Source organism: Rana temporaria, chromosome 1, assembly GCF_905171775.1.
Source record: "Rana temporaria chromosome 1, aRanTem1.1, whole genome shotgun sequence".
In the NCBI taxonomy this organism is placed as follows: domain Eukaryota; kingdom Metazoa; phylum Chordata; class Amphibia; order Anura; family Ranidae; genus Rana; species Rana temporaria.
In genome coordinates this window covers 534,217,885-534,239,140 of record NC_053489.1, presented here as the reverse complement: position 1 = coordinate 534,239,140, position 21,256 = coordinate 534,217,885, and the positions used below count along the sequence as shown (strand labels likewise).

Here is a 21,256-nt window from a genome sequence, read left to right as displayed (position 1 = left end):
TAATCCACAGCTGAACACCACAAGAAAACAACTTAGATTAGCAATGGATATTTTAAGAATTATTGATTATTGAACAGCTACAATACATCTGCACCTCACTTTCCATCAATGTGTATTGTAAAGTTAAAAATGAAGAAGTGAGGAAATGTGCCCACTGTTAACCGAATCTGGGTCACAGGAGTGCAAAACTAAGTGCACCCACATTATTTTCCTTTAAAATATTATCAGTTGGTTATTTTAATTGATCCAAAATTGAAAATTAGCAGTTTAACCACTTCCCGACGCCCGTACGACTATTGACGGCCGCAGGGTGGTTCTACATCTCTGAGGCGCCGTCAATTGACGTCCGTCCCTTTCCGCGTTTCCCGCGCGCGCAGCGGGGAACTCCTGTGCTGGCCGTGTCCCTTGGACACAGCCAATCACAGATCGCCGTGAACGGCCAACCGGAGTGGCCGTTTGCTAGGCGATCTGTGCGGCCAATGAGAGATCATTTCTCATTGCCGGCTCTCACAGACAGCGGTGCTGTCAGGGAGAGAGGAGACGGATCTGTGTCTCTTGTACATAGAGACACAGATCGGTCACCCCCCTTCCCCCACAGTTAGAACACTCAATAGGCTACACATTTAACCCCTTCCTCACCCCCTATAAAAACGCAGGGGTGATCAAATACTACCAAAAGAAAGCTCTATTTGTGGGAAAAAAAGGACGTCAGTTTTGTTTGGGAGCCACGTCGCACGACCGCGCAATTGTCAGTTAAAGCGACGCAGTGCCGAATCGCAAAAAGTCCTCTGGGCAGGAAGGGGGTTTAAGTGCCCAGTAAGGAAGTGGTTAAGAAACCCTAAAGCAAAATTTTTGTATACTTTTAGTTCGTACATAATTTTTCAGTTATGTTATTAAATTTCCCTAGAATGTTTTTTGGAAGCGGCCACGAATCCCTGATGAGATTCTATGTGTACTTTTACTTACAGGACATCTAACGGTAGGACAGAACTCACCTGTGTGTTTCTATGTACTGCAGCTCACGTTACATATGTTAACATTTATCTATCCCTACAGAAGGTGTGCTTGCTGGAACCACACCAAAAATGTAACAAGCAGGAATATATTGATCTCTAACAAAATATAAAAACAACAAAGGTAACATGCACACAATCAGCAGGAAGCGATGTACAGCCTGACATTTTTTTGATCCCCTACAGATTTTGTAAATGTACCCACTTACAAAGTAATGAAGAGTCTATAATTTTTATCATAAGCGTATTTTAAATGATAGAGACGGAATATCAACCAAATATCCAGAACAAACATGATACAAATGTTATAATTTGAGTTGCAGTTCAGTGAGTAAGTATTTGATCCCCTACCAACCAACCAACCAACAATAATTCTGGCTCCCACAGACTGGCTGTTCTCATATGGTACACAGATTAGTCATGTCAATTTAAGGTGGTGCTCCTAACAACTCGTTATGTGTATATTAAAAAAAAAAAAAAGAAGGAAGAAGAGGGAGGACACCTATCCACAGACTTTCTTCCATTCAAACTTCAGCATCATGGGCAAGACCAAAAATCTGTCAAAGGACATCAAGGACACGATTGTAAACCTGCACAAGCCTGGAATGGGCTACAAGACCATCAGCAAAAAACTTTGTGAGAAGGAGACAACTGTTTATTCGCTAATGGAAGAAATATAGTAACAAAGTAACCATCAATTGCCCTCGGTCTGGAGCTCCATGCCAGTTTGCACCTCATGGGGTAAAAATAACCATTAGAAAAGTGAGGGATCAGCCCATAACTACAGATGAGATTGTGAATGATCTCAAGGCAGTTGGGGCCACAGTCACCAAACCATTGGTAACAATACACCGCCATAGGCTGAAATCCTGCAGCGCCCGCAAGGTCCCCCCTACTCAAGACGCCACCTGTACAGGCCCATCTGAAGTTTGCCAATGAACATCTATAATGATTCAGAGAAAGATTGGGAGAATTGCTGTGGTCATATGAGCCCAAAATTTAGATCTTTGGCATTACCGTGACTCACCCTGTTTGGGGGAAGAAAAATGCAGATTTTGACCCCAAGAACACAATCCCTATAGTCAAGCACCAAACCAAGGTGGAAACCTTATGCTTTGGGGCGGTTATACTTCTTAAGGTACAGGCTGACTTTGTCACATGATGGGGCCATGTATTGCAAAATCTTGGATGAGAACCCTCTTCCCTCAGCCAGAAAACTGGAGAAGGGTTGTGGATGTGTCTTCCAGCATGACAATGACCCAAAATATACTGCCAGGCAACAAAGGAGTTGCTCAAGAAGAAACACATTAAGGTCATTGGGTGGCCTAGTCAGTCTCCAGACCTTAATCCTAGAGAAAATGTATGAATTTAGAGAAGATCTGTAAAGAGTGGACAAAAATCCTTCCTGATGTGGGCAAACCTGGTAACCAACTACAAGAAACGTCTTACCTCTGTGCTTGCCAACAAAGGATTTCTCCACCAAGCACAAAGTCATGTTTTGCTAGAGGATCAAATCCTTATTTTACTCTCTGAACTTCAACTCAATTTATAACATTTGTATCATGTGTTTTTCTTGATTTTTGGTTGATATTCTGTTTCTACGATTTTAAATACACATTAAAAAATAAAATTATATAGACCCTTGATTACTTTGTAAGTGGGCAGACTTACAAAATCTGCAGGGGATCTGTCTCTGATAACATGTTAGGAAGTGAGAGTAAACATAATGAGGACAGAGAAAGCGACCATTTTCTAACCCTTCCCAACTCTATCCAAAACTAACAATACAAAAATGGGTACATTTCCCCCTAGGACTTTTAAGCAGCAAAGGGCTTCCTGGCATGGCCCAGAGGAGTTTGTTTATTTTCCACCTCCCCGTTTTTGCCCTTTGGAGATGGTGTTGGGCTTGGTTTGCCCATTCCTGGTCTCCAAGGGGCAATCTCCCGTGATGGTTGTCTCCAGGCGATGACATCACACAAGTATGCATTGCTGCTTTGCATTGTGAGGTTGTGTGTACGCGATACGTCATACAATTGCAACAGACAGCGGCAGCAGCCAGTGGAACTGGCCCCTTGAACGCCGAGGAGACCATGAGGGAGGTCCATCCGCCACCTTGTGTCACACTGCGGCGGGGAATGTATAATGCCATACACTTGGTACAAGTTTCATCAATAAATCGGGAACTGGGTGGAGTTATGATCCATTTATAGCCATTTGTACAATAGGTTTTACTTGGGCTTTGGCTGGTTTGTGATACACATACTAAACAAAACAGCACACCCTTTTGTAAGCATAGAGTTAATAGGACTTTTTACATGGCCCATATGGCATGTATATACGTGGGGACATACAGCATTTTGATCGCTTATACATTGATTTATTTTTTATTTTATTTGTAACTTTATCTGGTTTATGCATGATCTAGAGGAGCATACATCCCACACTTTAACTTGGATTAAAATCATTCCTTCTTTTTTGAGCAGGAGATTCCCTTGGACCCCATATGTCCTAAATTTACCAAGGTAAATTAGTCCTTTTTGACATATATATTTCTTGAGTATCTTTTGAACATTTTCCAAGTATCTTTTGACTATATAACTTCTATTCTTATAGGTATTTTGCTACTTAAAACAATTAGTCCTATAACACTGCCTTATAAAAATGCCTTTGTAAGCACCCTGTTCATGTAGCAACTTCAGTTTACACTTCATGCCAGTTTTGATTTTAAACTTTCAATAAAGCTATTGTTATTTCTTACATCATTGTATTGGTTACAGGAGAGGCCAGTCCATTAGGGGTGCCGCCCCCCTGCAGGACGCCCAGGCCCACCCCACCCACTTGTGACAATTGCAAATTAATATTAATATTGTCTTCCGCCTTCTTCTTTCGGTCAATCAGGACAGGAGATGGATCGGGTTGGCCTGGAAAGAGAACCTGAGGAAGCCATGGAGGGGCAGAGCACCAGTGACCATCACCAGTTGTCTATGTCCTCTCCATGGCTCTTGTGTCTCCTGGCTGTGGGGATGACCCTGGATTATCACAATGTTGATCCGTGCACACTCAGTCTCCGGCTCTTTCCCCACCTTCTCCCTATAGGATTGCACATACCTGTGACTACAGGGAGGGGCGATTGGTTACCTGGCTAGAGAACTACGGAAAGGACGGAGCACACACACCGAAGGGACAGTCTCAGTTTGATCTGGGGAGGAGGGATTGGCGATAGGACAATGAGAGGCTGCAGTGTCCTAGGGATGCGACATTCTCCTCTGCTGCATCATTCTCATCAACTGATAAGTCCCCCTCACATCACCCCGCCAGGGACCCGGTCCACCTTCCATCGCTAGGCATGACAAAGTGTGACAGGACTGCGATGTCCCCGGTATACGGGCCTGGGAAGTTTATTATTCAGCACGTGTGTGATGGATGGCAGACACGTCCCTGAGGTCGGTGGAGCGGTAATGTTTACGTGATCACTGCGTCCAGGCATGGGGTGCCCAGTGCTGCACGACAGCCCTACTGAAAGGACCTGGAGAGGTTTGCGCCCCCCAAACAATGGTTTTTCACCAGCCACCACTGCTTGGTCGATTTATTCTTATAAGGAAAAAAAAAAGGAAGGGGGAGCAGCCAGCGCGCTATGCTGGTTGATTTATTCTTGGCTGCCTAAAATTCCTATGGGCAAATGTAACCATTTGTGTGGCCAAATAGGACAAGCAACATTTTTCTCTATGTTATATTTTTCTCTTAGTAACTAAACAAGAAATAACATTTTGGCTGCAGCTCTGGTGTAAGACGGCACTTTGTGTTGCTTGAAATACCAACATCTCTACCAAATACCAGAGAGAATCATTAACATATTGGATCAGTTCCTAGTTTTCTACTCTTCTGAAGTGCAACTGGAATGACAGAGCTATGTAAAATATAGTAATTCCTCAACAAATGGCAAAGCAGAGGATAGAAGAAAAAGTCAATACCTCCTTCAGACCAATAGCATATGTCTGTGGTTCACAATTCTCTCGGAGATTGAAACTCTTGTACAACTGTTTGGCAAGGTGCCCATGACAGCCTTCTCCAAAGATGGTGACTTTAGCATGGAGTTCCAGACCACGTTCAAAGTTTGACTACAGGAATCAAAAAAAGAAAAAAAAAAAAAAGGGAGTACCTATGTTAAGCCATTTACCCTATAAAATGATATTTCATAGCCAAAGAATAAAAAAAAATTAATAAACACACACACACACACACACACACACACACACACCTAGTTTATTAACAAAAACTTCCAACTACGGCAGAATTTCATTTGACTGATTTTTCTTTCTATTTTTACAGATACACTCAAATACAATTTTGGATAAAGGCGCTTCCCAACATTAGGCTTTAATAATATAGCTATAGACGTGTAAATAAAAAGAGTAACCTTTAATTTGTAGCGTTTGGCTTCTTTTTTACCTTTGGTGAGCCATCCTTATTTATGCCAACATCATTTGTTGCAATGCCTTTAACACTGCCATCCTCATGGAAAAGCACCTAAAAAGTAAGGAGAATGGACTTTAACAGAGAAAAACAATACACAGCCATATGCAGCCTTTCTGCTCTGATACTAGTAAAATCAGTATGAGTTTTGCAATTGACAAGAATACATTCTGTACAACAAAGTACAACCCTAACAGAGAAGCCAGATGGCAGTCAAGCAACGTGAGAGGGACACTTACCTCTGCTGCAGCATAGCCAGGATAGATTTCAACCCCCAACGACTCTGCTTGCTCTCCAAGCCAACTGACGAACTGTCCAAGTCTTACAATGTAATTCCCATGATTATTCATTGGAAGTCCTAGGGTTTTAAAAAAGAAATAAAAGACAAATCCATGAACACCATTATAATAAGACTTCTTGTTAACAGGAACAAAAATGACCTCATGCAGTATAAGGTTATTTATCTGAGCTTCCTCTCTAAAAGGAATGTCCTTGAAAAGCAAACAGAAATTGGACATGGAGAGGTTTCCCCGTTACAGGCAAGGACAAATCCTATTCACTGTTGTAACCTTGAAGGGCATTACCACCTGCAACATTCTCTACCTAATAGTTTACTGTTGTAAATAAGAGAAACTAACAATTAGCCTACTGTGCTATGCACCCTGAATTATTGGGCGTAAAAATGGTGACAGTGTAGACGGGTCACTTCATATTCCAGATGGCCTCAAATAAAACACACCATGTCTATACACTTTTTTTTTTTTTTTCTTTTAAATATTGGGCCTTTAAAAAGGGTGTTATATACAAAATAATATGAACCATACAGTGCCTTGCAAAAGTATTCACCCCCTTTGGCATTTTTCATGTTTTGTTGCCTCACAACCTGGAATTAAACATGGATTGTTTGAGGATTTGCATCATTTAAATTACAGAACATGCCCACAACTTTGAAGGGTTTTTTTTTTTTTTTTATTATCAGGTGTCCCGTGTGGATTTCCTGGTTATCAGCTCTCCTCTCGCGCTGTCAGCATGAGTTGAGGATTGCTAAAAACTGAAAAATCATGTTTACACTGTGATTGGACACAGCTGATCATGTGGTAAAGACCCGCAGTGATTGACTCTTTACCCCAATCTGTGATCAGCTACATCTGAAGGAGGTCCGCGGGAAGCACGAGCATGGGAGGACGACATATGATGAGCCGTCATTCAACTATAGTGCGGTCGTGAAGTGTTTAAAGTAACAGATGCCTGTGTTGAATGGTAAACTACATTATTAAAACATTTTCGTGAACTTTGCCCACTGACACATCTAGGAGAGCTTTGACATGTGGCAGTTTTGTTATGTACATATGAAAAACCTTATACCTCTACATGTGTTGCATTATGCTTAAATCATTAGTATATCAGCAACAAGTAAACTTGTTAATTACTAAAGCAGCGTTAGTGGTCACCATACAGACGTGACCACTCTTTCTTATGATAGTCCACAAGAGGAAAAAGTTCTGGAGGACAGAATCTGTGTCAGAGTCCAATGATAAAGTGCTTTTAGGATATGGTGTGCTCTCAACTGTATACCACTTCTCCAGTGTGTCACACTCCCCTTATGGTTTTATACTCACCAGAAAGAAAAGTTTAACAGACGCTGCTAAACTGTATCATCCTCCACCTCAAAAATATGACCGATCCACAGGGCGCTCTTCTGTGTAGAGCTGTGTGCGGCCTAGGGCCTGTGGATCAGTCATATTTTGGAGGTGGAGGATGATCGGATGATACAGTTTAGCAGTGTCTGTTAACCACTTATCCCCCGGACCATATTGCTGCCCAAAGACCAGAGTACTTTTTGCGATTCGGGACTCTGTCGCTTTGACAATTGCGCGGTCGTGCGACGTGGCTCCCAAACAAAATTGGCGTCCTTTTTTTCCCACAAATAGAGCTTTCTTTTGGTGGTATTTGATCACCTCTGCGGTTTTTAGTTTTTGCGCTATAAACAAAAATAGAGCGACAATTTTGAAAAAAATTAATATTTTTTACATTTTGCTATAATAAATATCCCCCAAAAATATATAAAAAAACATTTTTTTTCCTCAGTTTAGGCCGATACATTTTCTTCTACATATTTTTCGTAAAAAAAAAAAAAAAAAATCGCAATAAGCGTTTATTGATTGGTTTGCGCAAAAGTTATAGCGTTTACAAAATAGGGGGTAGTTTTATGTCATTTTTATTATATTTTTTTTACTAGTAATGGCGGCGATCAGCGATTTTTTTTTTCGGTACTGCGACATTATGGCGGACACTTCGGACACTTTTGACACATTTTTGGGACCATTGGCATTTTTATAGCGATCAGTGCTATAAAAATGCATTGGATAACTATAAAAATGCCACTGGCAGTGAAGGGGTTAACACTAGGGGACGGGGAAGGGGTTAAGTATGCCTGGGTGTGTTCTTACTGTGGGGGGGGGGGGGTGGCCTCACTAGGGGAAACACTGATCCTCGGTTCATACAGTGTATGAACCGAAGATCAGCATTTCCCCTGCTGACAGGACCGGGAGCTGTGTGTGTTTACACACACAGCTCCCGGTCCCCGCTCTGTACCGAGCGATCGCGTGTGCCCGGCGGCGATCGCGCCCGCCAGGCACACGCACGGGAGTCGGGGGGGCGCGCGCGCCCCTAGTGGCGGCTGGGAGAGAGGACGTCATATTACGTGCTCTCGCCCAGCAGAGCCACCTTGTGGACGTATTTTGACGCTGCGCGGTCGGCAAGTGGTTAAACTCATCTTTCTGGCGAGTATAAACCCATAAGGGGAGTGTGACACACTGGAGAAGTGGTTTGCAGTGGAGTGTATACGGTAGAAGTGGTATACAGTGGAGAGCACACCATATCCTAAAAGCACTTTATCACTGGACTCTGACACAGATTTTTTTTTTACTTTTAATGTTTATATTTAAATAACAAATGGTAACATTTGTTTATTGTTTAATCTGTTGTAATAACGTCTGTATAGACTGTGGCGCCGAGATAGTGAGAAGGCGGCTGTGAATTTCACTTTTTTTGTATACTTAAATCATTGTCTAAGTCTACTCACTCAAACAATGTTTTTCACATCCGTTTCTAAACAAAATTCATGTTGTCTATGGTTTTTGCACAGTGCAAAAAAAAAAAAAAAAAAAAAAAAAAACGTGTCATCTCTGCCTGGGCATAACACCTCTCAGCAAACCAAGCCCCTTTTTATAGTTGGTGTTCTTAAAGCCGAGTTCCACCCACATTTTTTCTTTTTAAAAAAATTGTCAAACGTGTCTGCCGTAATGTCGCAGTCACGATTATATTATATATATGTGTGTATATATGTGTGTATATATTATATGTGTGTATATATTATGTGTGTGTGTATATATATTATATGTGTGTATATATTGTGTGTGTGTATATATATATATATATATATATATATATATATATATATATATGTGTGTGTGTGTGTGTGTGTGTGTGTGTGTGTGTGTGTGTGTGTGTGTGTGTGTGTGTGTGTGTGTGTGTGTGTGTGTGTGTGTGTGTGTGTGTGTGTGTGTGTGTATATATATATATATATATATATATATATATATATATTATATATATATATATACACACACACACACACACACACACACACACACACACATATATATATATATATATATATATATATAATATATATATGTATATGTATATGTGTGTGTGTGTGTGTGTGTGTGTGTGTGTGTAATATATAATATATACACACACACACACACACACACACACACACACACATATATATATATATATATATATATATATATATATATATAAATATAAATATAAATATAAATATAAATATAAGGAATCGCTGATAGCAGCCATTACTAGTAAAAAAATATATAATAAAAATGCTATAAAACAATCCCCTATTTTGTAGACGGTATAACCTTTGCGCAAACCAATCAATAAACGCTTATTGCGATTTTTTTTTTTAAACAAAAATATGTAGAAGAATACATATCGGCCTAAACTGAGGAGAGAAAAAAATGTTTTTTTTTATGTTTTTTGGGGATATTTATTATAGCAAAAAGTAAAAAATATTGTTTTTTTTTCAAAATTGTCGCTCTATTTTTGTTTATAGCGCAAAAAATAAAAACCGCAGAGGTGATCAACTACCACCAAAATAAAGCTCTATTTGTGGGGAAAAAAGGACGTCAATTTTGTTTGGGAGCGACGTCGCACGACCGCGCAATTGTCAGTTATAGCGACGCAGTGCCGATTCGCGAAAAGTGGCCCTGTCTTTGACCAGCAAAAAGGTCCGGGGCTTTAGTGGTTAATCAAATTCTCCAAAGGATGTGGTCACTTAATCCGCAGTTGTATTGCCTGTTTTTTTTTTCTTTTTTAAATAACCTTTGTCTTCTGTTTGCTGCATGCTTCCATCTTGATTCTGGGCATGTGAAACCCACTAGTGCTCTTATCCAGGATAAGGTGCTGCCAGCTACCCAGCATGCACCTCCCGATCTTGTGCATTACACACAGGGATTGTCTTAGGCCTCGTACACACAATAGGATAGCCAGAGGACAACGGTCTGAAGGACCGTTTTCATCGGTCAAAACCGATCGTGTGTGGGCCCCATAGGTTATTTAACCTTCGGTTAAAAAAAAATAGTAACTTGCTTTAAAATTTAACCGATGGACGCCTAACCGATAGGTCAAAACCGATCATTAGTATGCAAAAGCATCAGTTAAAAACCCGCGCATGCTCAGAATCAAGTCGACGCATGCTTGGAAGCATTGAACTTCGTTTTTTTTCCAGCACGTCGTTGTGTTTTACGTCACTGCGTTCTGACACGATCGGTTATTTAACCTATGGTGTGTAGGCGTGACGGACCATCAGTCAGCTTCATCAGTTAACCTAAGACAACAGTCCTTCAGACCGTTGTCCTCTGGCTAGCCTATCGTGAGTACGAGGCCTTAAGTTGCCACCACAACGGGCGGCACCAGAGGAAATGCCCACCCTGTTATGGCAACAAACCTAATCAATTGGTACAGATACCAAGGATTTCTTCGAGTACTTGTACTCGGGGCAAATGCTCCAATGCTTCACTCAATACCGGGGCAGTCAGGGATGATCGGTGCGGGTAGTCATAAGCACCGATCTCCCTGTATAGATTTCAATACAGCTTCTCCCCAGACCCCCCCCCCCCCTTTTCAGCTGCTTTAGTGAAATCTATACAGCGGTGATCGGTGCTTGTAACTCCCCCCAAAAGCCGCACCAATCACCGCTGACTGTCGTTGTATCCTCCTCCAGTTCCCCCATTCATGCCGCTAAACCCGGCTCCTACTTTTTCCGAATGAACAGAGTCAGTGATCACTGACTCTGTCCATTCATATAACTGAAACAATGTAACCTGTGTTTACAATGCTTCAGTTAATGAATGGAGAGGAGCCTCTGTCTCCTGTTCATTCATTTTCAGTGCAGCCGAGGGTGCTGAGAAAGGCACTGCGGAATCTGTGTCCTTAGTCCCTTTCTCTGTCTCAAAGGGGAGATGTCAGAGGTCTGTTAAGACCCCTGATATCTCACCAAAGCCCCCCAATAGGGCTAAAATAATAATAATAATAATAATAATAATAATAATAATAATAATAGTAAAAAATAATAAAAATGTAAATAAAAAAAAACACTGACACCATCCACCCCCTCTAAAAAGGGAAAGTATTGTATAATAATAATAATAATTAAAAAAAAAAAACTGACACATGTGCCACTGTCACATGACAAAAAAAAAAAAAAAAAAAAAAAAGTATCAGTAATCGGTATCGGCAAGTATTGGTACTTGTACTCGGTTTTTAAAAAAGTGGTATCGGGACAACCCTAATAAAAACACACACACACACACACACACACACACACACACACACACACAGTAATAGCGTAATTAGCGCTGGTAGTAACACAAACATAGAATCACAAATAATTTCACAACTGTAAGAAGAAATATAAACATACAGTACTATGATGCAGTGGAACAATTGTTTTTTGATGTGAGCATAGAGAACACAGAGGTTAAGGTCCTCCGAATACACACGTTCAAAAGTCCATGTGATTAGAACTATAATGCCAGGTGATCCAATGTCATTAGGCATCAGTAGACAAAGGGGAATACCTCTAATGTTTAGAAAATAAAACAGAAAACAAGGTAAGCAGGGGGTGCAATAGGAAGAAAGAAGGTAGAACGAAGAGAAGGAGAGAAATGGGGTCTTGCACTCGAGCCAGACGATGGACACGATCAACGAACTCGAACATCAGGGTTCCAGAAGGGAAAAGTCAAACTCAGGTGGAAGACTTTACGGTGCTTAGGGATCTTATCTAGTATGGTGGCCTCGATTTTGCTGTGAATCATGGTTTGGGTTATTCTACTTTTGGTCTCAAATACAGAGTACCGAGGTCTTCCAGGGCCCTTGCTATAGTTTGTTTAGAGGCAGTCATAAGTTGCTGCAATAGCGTTGTCTGTGCTTTTGTAAAGTCATGTGTACAGTGGTTCAAAGGAGCAATAATGGGATTGGGTTCTAAAGTTTGTTGAAGTAATATTGAGGCCATCCTAAATATTTCATCCCAAAACAGCCTCACAATCCACATAACATGGACATGTTTGCCAGGCTCTTTACATCCACGAAAGCACTCAGGATAACCAGGTAGTAATTTTGTGATTCTTGCCGGGACCAAGTGCCATCGGAGTAAAATCTTATAATTAGTCTCCACTGCTAGCATATCTTGTGAAGAGGACTTGGTTGCTGTCCAGACCCCATCCCAGTCTTCCTGCTCCAACTGTACCCTCAAGATTGGAGGCCCATTTGGAGGCATAAGAGGGTAGCAGTGGTGGGGGGTGGGGGGGAGTTAGGATGAGAGTAAAAGTTTAGTGATCAGACCTGGGGCATGTGGGTCTGAATTACTAATACCTTCAAAGAGAGACAAACTGGAAAGGGATGAGCAGGAACAGTTGCACGTAGCAAATAAATGGGATATCTACAGGTATCAAAAGCATTCCCTTGGGAGTAAACTAGTTTGCTCTTGGAGAGCAGGAAAAGGTTTTAGGCACGAGTCAGTGGACAAGTAAAGTAGACAAGTTAAGTTCAGAGAATGCCATAACCTAAATGAAGCTGGGTTGGAGTAGGCAGGATAGAAGGCTGAGTGGCAATAGAACGAAACGAACGGGCAATGGGGAGAGATTAACTTAAAGCGGAGCTTCAGCTTATCCCACAGGGAGAGAGAATGTTATGCGACAGGATTGGTTAAAGGCCTTGGTCTTTATGACGTATCCAGAGGATATTAGAAACCGTCATCTGACTTAAGTCTACAGCCTCCAGTCCCACCCATAGTCCCAGGCAATTCCTCATTAGCATGATATAGTATCAATTGGGCTGCTTGGTAATATTTAAGGAAATTAGGTACACCCAAGCCTCCCTGAATCTACCTCTTTGGAGAATAGACCTGGCGACCATTGGCTTGGTGGAGCCCCAGATATACTCATGAACACGACATTCGAGGGCTCAGAAGTATGAGGGAATCGATATGGGGAGTACTCTAAAGAGGTATACGATTTTGGGGGAGTAAGGTCATTTTGACTGCCGTGATACATCCAAGCCATGAGCCATGAGAGGGGGCAACCCTGTCTAGTTCCCCGAGCCATTGGGAACCTTTCAGAGAAGAATCCGGAATATTTGATTAACGATTGAGGGCGAGCGTATAAAGGAAGCTATCGAATGTAGAAAATTTGGGCCGGACAACAGCTCAGAGAGACCGACTGCCAACCGTCTACGCATCCACAGGTTTAATGCCTGCTCCTTTTGACAGACAGTCTGTCCAGGATTGACATAGAAATACATTACGCCCCTTGGGGGCGCCTTACACTAGCCCTGCTCGGGCAGTCCCCCCCCCCCCCCCCCCGGCCCTCTCCTCCCTGCTCTCTTCTATTCTACTCTCTAAACCCTATTCTATCTCTCTCTACTCTTAAAACAGAAAACGGTTATAGAGGCCGGTCCGATCGGACCCCGGCATCGTGGCACGAGGAAGTACTCATCGCCTCGACAGACACTCCCTCACCGAGATCTAGTTATATTCTAACATGCACACTGTATTGTGTCGGTGACATTAGCTTCACACTCGTTATTTTACCAATGTACGAGAACTGTTGTATCTACTGTTGCCATTGTATGTTGAAGGTCCGCGAGGACTGGCTTTCTGGTGATAAATAAAAAAAACAAAACGTTTATGGGGCTTAAGAGATTTAATAGCCTTCAGAACCTCCTCGACCAATACCGTTCGCTCCAATGACTCCCGGTTTGGCATCAGAGAGTTTAGGCATTTCCAAGTCAGTGTAGCAGAGAGTCCACCTGATCAGCAGTAAAAACTGGTTTAGCTGCGTAGAATTGTGAAAGTCTATTCCGAAATTCAGAAAGTACCTTTACTGGGTTAAGCGAGTATAAATCTTTTGAGAGCTAGAGTCAGTAATTGGCTTGCGAAACTGGTCCAGTCGAAGGGAGCGAAGAGTCAGAAAAACCTGTCTCCTCCTTGCAGGAAACACAATCACATGACAGTTTAAAAGGCCCCACCCTTCCCCTTGCTCCCCAGTATGTATTAGAGTAATCCTGAACTGGTTCACAAGGGACATAGTTCCTTATAGGTACTTACCTTTTCCCTCCACATAGGGCGGGAAGTAGGCCTGCCGTCCTGGAAGGTTCGTAGAAATACCGTTACCGGTAAGTCTAACGTAGGTTTTCTCCTATCACCTTCCAGGACGGCACCCGAGAGGATAATCAAGTAAACACAGGCCTACCTTCAGGGTGGGACCACAGCTTGTAGAACCTTTCGACCAAAGGCTAAGTCTTGCTGTGACAACATTTCCACACGATAGTGCTTCAGGAATGTATGATGGCTGGACCAGGTAACCGCACTGCGGATTTGTTCCCAGGAGGCCCCTGCTTTCTCAGCCCAGGAAGTTGCTAAGGATCTAGTAGAATGAGCCTTGATCTTAATAGGAGCTGCAACTCAGGTGCATACATAGGCCTTGGAGATAGCTTCTCTTATCCATCTTGAGACTGAGGCTTTTGATGCCTGCAGTCCCTTCCTGGGCCCAGCATGTAGAACTAATAGGTGATTGGATCTCCTAAAACTCTTAGTTCTCTCCAAATAGGTGAGAAGACACCTTCTTACGTCTAAACAATGAAATTTATTTTCTTTTTCGTTCTTTGGTTCAGAACAAAAGGACGGCAATATTATGTCTTGCGTCCTATGAAATAAGGATGCCACTTTAGGTAGGTACAGGGGGTCTGCTCTAAGAGTGATCCTATCTGCCTGTACCCTCAGGAAGGCTTCTTTCATGGATAGCGCCTGCAAATCCCCTACCCTCCTGGCCGAAGTAATGGCTAACAAAAAAGTTAACTTTAAAGTTAGAAATTTAAGGGAAACCTCTTCAATCGGTTCGAATGGGTTTACAGATAATGCCTCCAACACCCTAGTTAAGTCCCAAGGCGGACAACTATATTTTTGGACTGGAGAAACCCTTTCTCTTGCTAACAAAAAACGTTTAATAAGGTCCTCTTTAGCCAATCTTCGATCGAGATAGACTGAGAGGGCCGAAGGGTACTAACTTTTAACCCCAAGTCTACTCCGTCCTGGAGGAAGTCCAGGATAACCGGGATAGAAGTTGAAGATACCTGTCTTTCCTCACCCCAGGAACAGAAGGTCTTCCAATTTTTTAAATACATTTTTTGAGTTACTGGTTTCCTGCTCAGGAGAAGGGTACTTATGATCCTCTTCCCCTAAAAGTACTGGTTTTGGGTCCTGACGACTGCCAAAAAAATCCCAAGTCCTTTCTAGTGCACTCTCACTTACAGAAAGCGATACATGCTAATGCGACTCATCCAGAGAAGGTGTTTTTACAACCTAAGTGTTTAGCTCACCTGTACTCCACGGAATAATTCTATCTATAAAAATATGAAGGTTCTCCTGCTAGCAACTCAGCCACTTCTTACTTGAATATGACCCTGATGGTCCAAGTGGATGAGGTCTTAGTCTTTAAAGAGCCACAGATATGGTTGGTTAGAGGCCCTCTTTAAGGCACCCTTCTCCGTAGTGAGAAAGACTCTGCAGTCTGCAGTGGGAGACTGTCAAGCTCTAAAGGTCTGGGCGAAGTCCTTGCTCCATTCTACAAATTAAGACCAGAAGATTCCACATGGCAGCTTTCGAGGGTGGGTACCATGTCTCAAGTATTGGTTGGCAGAACTTCTCTGCAAGAAGCAAATCAAGGTGCTGTCCTTTGAGGGCAAATGCTTGTTTGGACAATCCTTGAATTAATTCATTCAGAAAGCAACTGGGTTTAAGTATGCTCCTACCCCTAATGAAGGAAACAAATGTGACTGGTCAGAAATCAGAGATGCCTTTGGAAGCCAAGAAGAGTTCCCTTCATAAACAACCAGCCTTAGGCTCCAAGCAAAAGCCTACATCCCAGTTCCTCAAGCAGCACATGAACTTCTTGTCCTTTAGTTCTGGAGGCAAATCTTCCTTACAGTGAAGGGGCACCTCCACTCACATGGGTGGGGGGGGATGTCTATTGCTCTATGTAAGGGATATGCAATTAGCGGACCTCCAACTACAAGTCCCATGAGGGATAGCAAGACTCTGACAGCCACAAGCATGACACACCCAGAGGCATGATGGGACTTGTAGTTTTGCAACAGCTGGAGGTCCGCTAATTGCACATCCCTGCTCTATGTGGTCAACTGGGCTCAGAAATTCACAGGCGACTGGGTCTACAGTGCTGCTTTCTCCCTCCACTATGGTCAAAGGTTTCTTCAGGTTTACTTTGCGCATCATCCTGCAGCAGGACTTCTTAAGAAGTTATCTAACAATTTATATGTGAACTTAGAAGTGTGTTTTACATATAATAAATCCAACAAGTGTATGAATAATTTTGCCTTATTTTTAACAGTGTTATTTTGTAAGTAATACTTACAGCTTTTTCACCATTATTTTCATATTGTTTGATTACTGAGAGCTTTTTCTGTGAATAGAGTTTAGTGAGGATAAAGCTACTCTACATATTTTGTTATTGGTATAAATTGAAATAACGAGTTATCGCTGCCAAATGATAGCTTTCTCCCTGGAGTGATTGTGATAATTGCACAGATTGATATTTGCCATTTCAAACTCTGACCAAACTAGACCAAAACCCCAAATTGGGCATGAATTCCTTAAAAAAAAATTCTGCTGTCCCGATTTACAGCACATTTTACCTGGGAGAATTGGAACTGGTATTCTGTGCTTCTCCGTTAGGATTCCAAACTTGTCTCCGGTCACCTTAGTTTTCAGAGGAGCCTAAAAAAGAATACTTGGTTTTTAGAGAGCGCCCATGTAGGAAGGTGAGAGCACAGACATTTTTATCATTCAACATAAAACAATTGATAGTTATATCAGAAAGCAACCAAATATTATTGTTTACTACTTGTTTTGTAATCTCAATTTTTTTTACAGAGATTATAAATATGTAATTAAATACAAAAAGTCTAACGGATAGCTTTCTAAATAATAAAATATACTGATCCGAGTATATACCCCTCGGTCCTTCCAGTCAGGGAAAAGCTCATCCAGGGCTCGGGTCTCCAGGCAGGCCCCTGAAAGTATATGAGCACCAATCTGGGCTGCCTTTTCTACCAAACAGACACGGAGCTCTTTATCGTTTTCAGCTGCAAGCTGCTTTAATCGTATGGCTGCAGACAAACCAGCTGGGCCACCTCCAACTATTACAACATCTGCTTCCTCTGCAAACCGTTCCATATTGATCCCTACACAATGAAGAAGAAAATGAGAGGGGCAGTTAGAAAGAAAATCTTCAGTAATCAATTAAAGAACAACATACTGAACCTTATTTGTCAAAGTTTCTTCAGTAAGAAGTCTTCTTCCTGTCAACTACTCAGGCTATTCAGAGCATTCTTTCACTGTAATATGAATGAGAGAATCTGTTTGGTTGCTGTGGGCAGCAAGAACAGGTTTTCTTTGGAAATTTTGATGAATGAGACTAATTAAAGACAATCCATGGCCATTTTCTGGCTCACCTTGAAATAAGGGACAAAGTAAAGAGGGAGAAACTGAGCAGATATGTTAGGGACTTGGCATGTTAAAGAGGGGCTGCTGCCTACTGCAACCCTGTTGCAAACATCCTTAGGGTTTATTTTCGTGCAACTATGACCTTTACTTGATAGACTAAACCAGTGATGGCGAACCTTGGCACCCCAGATGTTTTGGAACTACATTTACCATGATGCTCCACTACACTGCAGAGTGCATGAGCATCATGGGAAATGTAGTTCCAAAACATCTGGAGTGCCAAGGTTCGCCATCACTGGACTAAACTATCAGACAGCAATAATGTCACCATACGCAGTGCAATAACTGACTGGATTATTTGTAATCCCATAGTCATGAGCAGTCAACACACCAGGTGTGGGTTACCTCAAGCACCATTGGCACCTCTGGAATTACACATGTGGCCAAGGCTATTGGATAGATGTTTTATGAAGAACCCTTCAGTTGCTGCCTCTTAATTCAGCATACTACATGAATTAAGGAAGAGGAGCCTTCAACCATTCACACCAATAACAGCTTAAGACATAGTACCTTCCCATCTGTTGTCCTCCTCACGTGGGCAGATGGTGTAGTGTGTAGTGATTTGAGGTACTGTGGAGGAAGACCGTCTTTTCATGCATAGTGATGGCAGACATGTTTGTAGTGGCTTTAACTGATGTAAGCACTGGTGTGCTGCAGATAAAAAAAAAAAAAAAGAGAAAATAAACTGCAGTTATTCAACAAATATAACAAAATTGGTAAACTGCCTATTCTACATAAGAAATGCCATTTGGAGATGTGCATACACACACTCATTTTTTTTCCCCATAAATTCTTCAGTGTGGCTGGGTTCAGTGAGGATATTGGGTTTTTCATCCAATATTTTGGAGCTGATTTACTAAAGCCGTCAATAGACTGTACACTTTGCAAGTGCAGCTGTCCCAGAGCTTAGGAAATGAAGGGAAGCTCTGCTGGCTTTCGCCATCCAATAAGTATGCAAGCAAAAATGCTAATTTTTTATTTTATTTTCCTTGCATGTGATTGGGTATTCTGTGCAAAGAGAAGTTTCACCTCATTTACTAAGCTCTGGAACAAATGCACTTGCAAAGTACACAGTCTATTTGCATTTAGTATTTATTTTGTTTATTAAAGGAACCCTTTGATTGAAAGGAGCTAAAAAACTTGGAGGCTGAGAATTCTGGATGCCTTGCTATCATGCTATGTTACTTCAATACAAATATACACAGAGACTTTACTCTGTCTTTCTCAATCTGCATAACTGTTCTGGGCCAGTGATATGATCGCCCATATTTTTCTGAAGACACTTTAGGTGTGACATAGCAAATCATTTTATTGTGCCAGTTTTGACATACACGCACTTCTCCTGGCTCCACTAGCACCATTTAGCCGCCAGGAGTGAAGACAATACCTCGTACTTCTGTATAAAGAAGCAGAAAATTAATTCCCTTTATACCCCCCCCCCCCCTTCATGCGACATCATGAATGCTTGCCGATTGCCTGCTCAGGCTTCCAGTGATATTACATGGGTGTGAAGAGTCCTTAAGGCTTAACCAGCACCTCCTTGTCTCGCTACCAGTCAAAAACAGTAAGGATGCGCTCCAGCATTTTCGCTAAACCCCACGTGCAGAGCAGTCAGGAAGTCAGCACTGCGCTTTGAGTGTCCACGTCGGAGAAGTGCTCTCCTTGGTGAACATCGGTGCGGGTGCGCTCCCGAGTCCTGCATTTGTGTCCATTAACACAGAATGCAGGACTTGGCCCCGCCCCCAGTGTCAAGTCATTGGATTTGATTGACAGCAGCAGAAGCCAATGGTTGCACTGCTATCAATCTATCCAATCAGGACACGAGACACCAGCTGGAGCTGAAATGCTTGTTCCCGGTTGAAAAATTACAGCGTTCAGGTAACTAAAAATGGGGGGCTGGAGGGCTGCAGAAAGCACAGAAGGTTTTTCACCTTAAAGCGGAGTTCCACCCAAAAATGGAACTTCCGCTTTTCGGAACCCCCCCTCCGGTGTCACATTTGGCACCTTTCAGGGGGGTGCAGATACCTCTCCAAGAAGGTATTTGCACCCACTTCCAGGTATAAACTCCCGTGGGAGTCACTTCACTCCCCCCCCCCCCACGCTGTCACGCTTCACTTTCTGATTCCCTCACTGAGGATGGCGGCGGGGGCAGCCGAGAGACGAGCGATTGCTTGGCCTCGGCTGCCGACATTGCGGGCGCACTGGACAGGTAAGTGTCCATTTTTTTTTAAAAGTCAGCAGCTGCAGTATTTGTAGCTGCTGGCTTTAAAAAAATAAAATAAAATTCGGGTGGACCTCCGCTTTAATACATTAAGGTGAAAAACCATGAGGGTTTAAAACCCCTTTAAGCTTTGACAAAATTTAAAAAAAAAAAAAAAAAAAAAAAAAAAAAAGAATGGAAGCCCAATGGTTTGTATGTACAGCTACACCAGATTTTGCACTCTCCAGTTTTAGTAAATTAACTCCATTGCCTTTTAAAAAATTCACGCAGTTTAAGCACTGCCAACAGCTACCAATCAAAAGAATTTAGTTGATGGAGGTGCTGATGTGAATTCTAGTGGTAAAGGGCTATTGTCACAGAAATGGTGGATGCAGAACAGCATCCAACATGTTTTACGCACTTTACCAACATTGCCTGTAGAGTGTGCCCAATATATGCAGAACGGTGTACTAATCTGTTTCAGCAGGCACCCAAAACACCTGCCAAGCTTCCCATTATAGCATCAGTGTGAAATTAGATTAATTGAGGTAATAGGAGTATTGGAAACAATTATAACATGTTCTCTGCCACAACCTAATTACCCCTTTCACATTATTGCATTGATTTACTCAGTACTTCTACACTATACCTCAAATTATTTTATTTTTTTAATGGAGACCAGACAGATGGCAAAAGGCTTCACTGGGTATCTTTTATGCATCATGTTGACAGTAATGAGCAATAACATTGTTAAAACAACAGAGCTATCATAATTCTTTCAAAGATCACAGGAAAAGCAAATTCCTAATAAGGAAGGTATAATGCATTTTGATTAAATTGTAAATTTAGAAACCAAAAAAAGAAAACAGCATGAGCAGCCTTCCCCCCCCCCCCCCCTCTTTAACATCACAAAGTTGTCTACGTGCAAGTCTGCGGGAACATGGCTTCTCCATTCTGGCTTAAACCCACATTTGACATTTTGTTTTTAGGGGGGGGGTGTCAATGGACAATTGACATCCGAGAAGTGGTTGTGAAATCCTGACTGGACGTCTATTGACGTTCTGCAGGATTTCATGCCGGCGTGCGCCCGTGACGGCGCGCAGTGATTGGTGGTGCGGGGTGTCAGTCTGACACCCTGCATCTCCGATCTCGGTAAAGAGCCTCCGGCGGAGGCTCTTTACCACGTGATCAGCCGTGTCCAATCACGGCTGATCACGATGTAAACAGGAAGAGCCGTTGATCGGCTCTTCCTCACTCGTGTCTGATAGACGCGAGTAGAGGAGAGCCGATCGGCGGCTCTCCTGACAGGGGGGGGTTCACACTGATTGTTTATCAGCGCAGCCCCCCCTCCGGTTGCCCACACTAGACCACAGGGAAGCCGCCAGGACCACCAGGGATTGGAGG

At 42.4% G+C, this 21,256-nt stretch overlaps 1 protein-coding gene across 1 annotated transcript in view; it reads right to left on the bottom strand.

Moving 5' to 3' along the window:
- Nucleotides 1-21,256, bottom strand: part of ETFDH (electron transfer flavoprotein dehydrogenase) — a 47,551-nt gene that overhangs the window by 17,423 nt on the left and 8,872 nt on the right. Inside the window, exons 2-8 of the mRNA XM_040332348.1 lie at nucleotides 18,163-18,303; nucleotides 17,101-17,330; nucleotides 16,782-16,863; nucleotides 5,726-5,844; nucleotides 5,463-5,540; nucleotides 4,985-5,131; nucleotides 1-10 (exon numbers count right to left, since the gene is read on the bottom strand). The exon at nucleotides 1-10 is cut by the window's left edge and continues 131 nt beyond it. Coding sequence (XP_040188282.1) covers nucleotides 1-10; nucleotides 4,985-5,131; nucleotides 5,463-5,540; nucleotides 5,726-5,844; nucleotides 16,782-16,863; nucleotides 17,101-17,330; nucleotides 18,163-18,303 — 807 coding nt within the window. The remainder of the gene's footprint in view (nucleotides 11-4,984; nucleotides 5,132-5,462; nucleotides 5,541-5,725; nucleotides 5,845-16,781; nucleotides 16,864-17,100; nucleotides 17,331-18,162; nucleotides 18,304-21,256) is intronic.